This window comes from Nyctereutes procyonoides, unplaced genomic scaffold, assembly GCF_905146905.1.
Source record: "Nyctereutes procyonoides isolate TBG_1078 unplaced genomic scaffold, NYPRO_anot_genome, whole genome shotgun sequence".
NCBI lineage: Eukaryota > Metazoa > Chordata > Mammalia > Carnivora > Canidae > Nyctereutes > Nyctereutes procyonoides.
Window position 1 is genome coordinate 57,317,827 of NW_026575052.1, and position 6,000 is coordinate 57,323,826.

The 6,000-nt window shown below is 49.2% G+C and overlaps 1 protein-coding gene across 1 annotated transcript in view; it reads right to left on the reverse strand.

Annotated features, from left to right (window-relative positions):
• Nucleotides 1–5,756, reverse strand: part of ITIH5 (inter-alpha-trypsin inhibitor heavy chain 5) — a 79,336-nt gene extending 73,580 nt beyond the window's left edge. The window contains exon 1 of the mRNA XM_055332417.1: nt 5,572–5,756. Within this exon, the coding sequence (XP_055188392.1) occupies nt 5,572–5,661 (90 nt within the window). The 5' untranslated portion in view covers nt 5,662–5,756. The remainder of the gene's footprint in view (nt 1–5,571) is intronic.
• Nucleotides 5,757–6,000: the final 244 nt, after the last annotated feature.

Genomic DNA, 6,000 nt, shown 5'->3' on the forward strand with positions numbered 1-6,000 from the left:
CTCCCCAATGCGTAGGAAGGAACCAAGCAGCGCTCACCACCAGGTGGTAGAGGGTGGGTGATGATTTCCTTTGCACAAAGAATGCAGCCATAACACTGTCAGGGCTTTGGAGTCTGGAATCCCCCATCTACATGATAGTTAGTCCAGCTATACATAGATAGCAGGCACTGCTTATATATTCATAATTTGAATAATAGAGACTGTACTTTCCCCCAAGATTTATCACAGTGTTGGATCACGACTAGAAGAGAAGAGAAATACCCTTAGAGCCTTCCAAAAAAGTCCATAAATGGGAAAGAGCATGAAAGCGAGGAAAATAGTGAGACCTAATTCTAACCAGGGTGAAAGATGCTCAGAATACACAGAACACAGACACTCTCTCTGGGCATGGATGCTTTGACGACCCAGGTTGCCTGAACAGAGATGTCTGAGTCCCCTAACAGGTCCAGGGGATGCTGCCTTTGGGCCAACCTCAGCCACACCCCCAGCAAGGGACAGAAGTGGTGAATTCCTGCAGGGCTCTGTACTGAGAACCTACCTACCAGTCGGCTCCTATCCCCATCTCCTGAGGGTTTTGTGATCCTGAAACCAAGATTCACGAACTCAGGAGTCAGTGCCTCACAGATCTGTTAGAGCACCTGACACATAACCAAGGGCCACCAGTTGGAAAGGCAGTGGAGTCGCCATCTGTCACCTCGGTAACTCGACATGCCTCGCACAAAAGTTTCATTCCTCCGGAGTAATGTTGCTGCAGGATGTTCAGCTAATAACCATTGGTAATTCAGGGCACCCGTAACCTCAGCCCTGAAGAAGAAACTTCACTTCTGGGCTACAATATCAAACAATTTCCAGGTAGGTCTTAAAAAAAAATGGCCTTAAGCAAGTCACTATTTCTTTTTTCATCTGTGAAAAACAAGGGAATTGGACTTTGCCTGTAGGAAAATAAGGAGGAAATTCTGGAAACAAGCTGAAAAAAAGCTTGGGTCTCCATCCCATGGCCCCAACTTCCTAAATGGAGCCAGCCAGCTGCTCCTTGGCTACAGAGAGCTAGCCGGGGTCTCTGACGGGACCCCCAACAGCACGGGAGGCAAGGCTGCTTTCAGTGCAGCATCCAAGGTTTAGGGAAGACTGCTGGTTAGGAAAATGAAGTCACATAAACTCATGCACCTGGTTCTCAATACGCCCCTCTCCGCCCTCCCCCTTCCACTCAATGAAACAAGAGATGGCTGGTTTGGGAGTGAGTACATCTCTGGACTCTCTCCCACAGTATCCTCCTTCCCCTTCAGTTCGATGACTCCTTTTAACAATCACATGCATGTGCATAAAGGAGACACTACTGAGTGGTCCCAAGCTCCCAAAATCTTTTACTGACCTCACTTTTTAAAAAAAAAAATTTATTTATTTATGATAGTCACAGAGAGAGAGAGAGAGAGGCAGAGACACAGGCAGAGGGAGAAGCAGGCTCCATGCACCGGGAGCCCGACGTGGGATTCGATCCCGGGTCTCCAGGATCGCGCCCTGGGCCAAAGGCAAGCACTAAACCGCTGCGCCACCCAGGGTTCCCTGACCTCACTTTTTAAAGACTTAAGAACAAAAAAAAAAAAAAAAACTAAAGAATGCTGTCTTGATGCTTGATTTGCGTTTCCAAATGCAGGGGTTTGGTTCTGAGGGACAGATTTTAAAAAACTAAAACTCCAGAAATTCTCAATTCAGGGGATCAGAAATGTCTCCCCACCATCGACATGGTACCACAAGCATATCCTGAACACTGTCCATATGCCAGGAGCCACAAATAAAAATTAAAAAAATTAAAATCACATTGAAACAAATTCTATCATGTTATAAAGAGGAAAGTGGCTTGGTCTCTGGAGGAGTCCTTGAAAGCCTGACTCAGGTTCTAATCCAGGCTCCGCATGTATCACTTGGGCCTATCACTTCCCCTGGGTGGACTTCCGTGGTTCTCCTGGAAAGTGAGCAGCACACTGAGGCTTTCCTTGTAGTGGTGGGCAGAGCCAGGCTGTCCATAAACAACAAAAATAACTAATACCACTTTAACGCTCACTGAATGCATGTACTCTGTGTGAATTAACCCACTGAATCCTCAAAGCCACTGTAAAAGCAAAAGTGGGTTTATTATTTTATTGTTGTTGTTATTATTATTATTATTATTATTATTATTTAGAAGCTAATAACACATAAGCTTCAAGATCCCTCGCTGGTACAGTCCCTCAACCACAGGTGATGTCTGGGGTGGTTGTCAGCCTGTAAAACCACGCATTTGTTGTGATTCATTTATCATCCTAAATAAATGTTTACTTCGGCACCTAATTTTTGTGGCCATAATTTGATACTCTGTTCCTTCAAGAGGCTCTACCAATTATGTAAACTTTACTTGCCTCTAAAGAACCTATCCACTCCTGCCAATGAGAGTAATGATTCTATCTTGCAGATGATAAAACTGAGAGACCCAGAGAGGTTAAGTCACCTGCCCAAGTACACACAGCCGGTTGTTGCTGGGATGCACAACTGAACCCAGGCAGCCTGGCTCCAGTTGGAGTGCTCTTCACCATCTCCTTTATTGTTTCTTCTTATTTTTACATGGAGCCACTAGCAAATTCTCTGGGACATTAGGAACACTCAATAATAATCAGTGGCTCGGGGCAGCCTGGGTGGCTCAGCGGTTTAGCGCTGCCTGTAGCCCAGAGCGTGATCCTGGAGACCAGGGATCGAGTCCCACGTCAGGCTCCCTGCATGGAGCCTGCTTCTCCCTCTCCCTCTGCCTGTGTCTCTGCCTCTGTCTCTCTCTCTCTCTCTCTCTCGATTAAATAAATAAAACCTTTTAAAAAATAATTAGTGGCTAGCGTTATTTTGTAAATTAAAAACTGCTTTTGTGGTAACAGGAATACAGCCCTATCCTGATTTAAGGAAAACTATATCAATTTGAAATTTAAGAAACAGGTAAATCTGTAACAGGCTGCTTTTATACGAGTCTTCCTTTGGAATGTACATTTCCTGAAAGATTCTTTTAAAGTGATATTATTCTACATGTGGTCGGTGGATCATCTGTATCAGAATCACCTAGGCCCCGCCCCAATCCTTGTAGATCTAAACTGATGGGAGTGGGCGCTCAGGAAGCTCTGTATTTAATGAGCCCTCTGAGGGTCCTCTTCATACCGAAGTTTGGAAACCATTGCTGAGAGCAGTCCCTCACTCTGGGCGATACTGTTCACAAATGGAGCAGAGGACCCAGAGGGGAGAAAGGAATTTGAATTTCAGGTGTTATTAGGAATATTGCTAACTGAAGGTAGGCAGCAAATAACAACTGCAGTGCAAGCTAACAGGCAGGTTCGCATATGTTAGAATTTACATAAAACTGACATATTCATTTACATTTATAAATTGAGTTTACACATCATTTTGAAGACCATAATTATAGAGAATAAACATCAGCTATGTGCTACAGGTAGCCAGGTACTGCTCTATGTTTCAATCTTCAAAATCCTTTTAATTAAGTGATTTCACCATCCCCATTCTAGAGATGAGTAAACAGAGACTCACAGGCAATAAGTAACTCTCCAGGGAGGGCAGAGCCAGGATATGGACCAGAGAAGTCTGGTTCTGGAGAATCCTACATCTCTCTCTCTCTCTCTCTCTCTCTCTCTCTCTCTCACACACACACACACACACACACACAGGTGGTTGTTTTGAAGGTTTTTTTTTTAATAGAGACAAAAAGGTAAAATTTGCTGATTTTCATAGAACTTCATGTCTTAGAAATTTTTGTCTCAGTCACTTTCAAGATGAATAAATAGTGCTGTGTTTTGAAGGCAGCATGAAATTGCTAAAATGGGCCAAACCTATGTTACTCTATGCAGGAAAAGTTTAGAATGTTAAGCCTACTTGCACTGGCAGATGTTGGAGCTTTAATCCCTCCTCCTAGCTCATAAACAGAATCCTTGTTTCAGTTCCTCCCACACTTTCCTCTCTCCACTCCCCCCCCCCCTCAAAAAAAAAAAAACTTTCAAGTTCTTTATCCCAAATTCCTTCCCTCTGGGCTATACAGCAGCCCAGGCCGGACAGCAAGAGGTAACTGGAAGTGCTGACCCTGACCCGAGCACTTTAGGTGTATTAACTACTCAATCCTTAATACCCTATTATTTCCCCCACTTTACAGAATTGGAAATTGAGGCCCTGGAGAACTTTCCCAGCATCACAGAGCTGGCAATTGACAGACCCAGCTGCCTGACACCAAGCGCGTGCCCTCAACCACTTACTAACACGTCTACTGCTTCTCGAGCGCCCACTGCAAAAGGCAAAGTCAAGACAAGTCTTTCTTTCTGGATCCAAAGCCTGTGCCCTCCCCTGACCCCAGCCTCTCAGGCCCCTGGAACGTGGACTGCTTAGTCCTCCTGACGACCCTCCAAGAGAATGGCCATTTCTTTCAAGGTACAGAAAACACATCCATGTGCAGAGTCAACAAGAGAGTAACCATCTTCCAGATTTCTCTTCGAACCGAGATGCTGGAAAAGGGGAGGAGAAGTATGACTACTTATCTCTTGTTCCCATCACGGGAAACACGCTTTAAGCTAAACGATTTTAAAATAATTTTAATGATAACGTGTGTAAGCAGCACCAGGGGATGCAGATAAGCACTGCCTACTTTCATTGGGACATGGCCATTTCTCCCTATAAGGTCTTCACCTTGATATTTGCATCAGTTCGGCTTATATTTTTCAAAAAGCTTTTCCGTTCCTCAGACATGGCATTGAGACTTCATACCTGCAGGGTTTATCCTACCTGAGAGGTTAAACCTTTCAAAACACGAAATCTGCGGCAGATGCACAGAACATGAACTACGGTAAGTGAGCTCTTGGTTGGTGGTCGATCCCGGGCCATCAGGCCACCTCCGAGCTGCTGCCCCACTGATGAGAACCTGATGGGAGGGATCCCTGGGTGGCGCAGCGGTTTGGCGCCTGCCTTTGGCCCAGGGCGCGATCCTGGAGACCCGGGATCGAATCCCATGTCGGGCTCCCGGTGCATGGAGCCTGCTTCTCCCTCTGCCTGTGTCTCTGTCTCTCTCTCTGTGACTATCATAAATAAATTAAAAAAAAAAAAAAAAAGAACCTGATGGGAAAGTCGGGTTCCCCTGGCTTTCAGATGGAGAAAGTGGAGGAGAGTTTGCAACTTCTAGATCGTGCTTTTCCCTCTGATCACCTGGGCACAAGTCGCAATACGCCACCCCCTACATGCATCTTAAAGAAGAAACGTTGGCTTTAACTTGGGGCTTTCTCCCAAGACGGAGCACCCCCAACAGGAGCCAGGATTTGGTTCTGCAGGGCTCTCGAGTCCCAGACACATTTCTGCAGGCGAGTGACATCCAGACTCTCGCCCAGAGGGACCAACAGATGGGGAGGCTCGTGAGCAGCCGCTGGGGGGACGGAGAGGACAAGGGGGGACGATGCGACAGGAGGGGGGTGATCCCTGCCTGCTGGCGTCCGGGAGCCCTCCAAGGCCGTCTGTCCTACAGCCACGCGCCCCGGGCCGTCTCGGGGTCCTCCCGCCTCTACTTACCCGCTCCGAAGTGTCATCCCGGGGCCGCGCCTCTCGCGTTGACCCCGCGCACAGCGGCAGCCCCAAGCACAGCCCCAGCAGCAGGAGCATGGCGGGGCCGGAGCGCGCGGCGGCACCGGGGCCCGGCGGGACGCGCGCAGGGGACAGCTCCAGGCTCCCGGCTCCGCGCTCCGCGGCCGCGCTCGGCCCCGCCCCCCGGGCCCGGCCCCGCCCCCGCCTGCCGGCCCCGCCCCCTCCTCCGCAGGCCCCGCCCCTCCACCCAGGCCCCGCTCCGCCAGCCCCGCCTCCGCCAGCCGGCCCCGCCCCCGCCTTCCAGCCCCGCCCCTGGCCCCCGCCGGCCCCGCCCCCCGCCCGCCGGCCCCGCCCCCCGCGCCGACCCGGGTCCCAGTCGGGTCCCCACAGCCCCCGGGGGCGGCCCGCCCTTCTGCT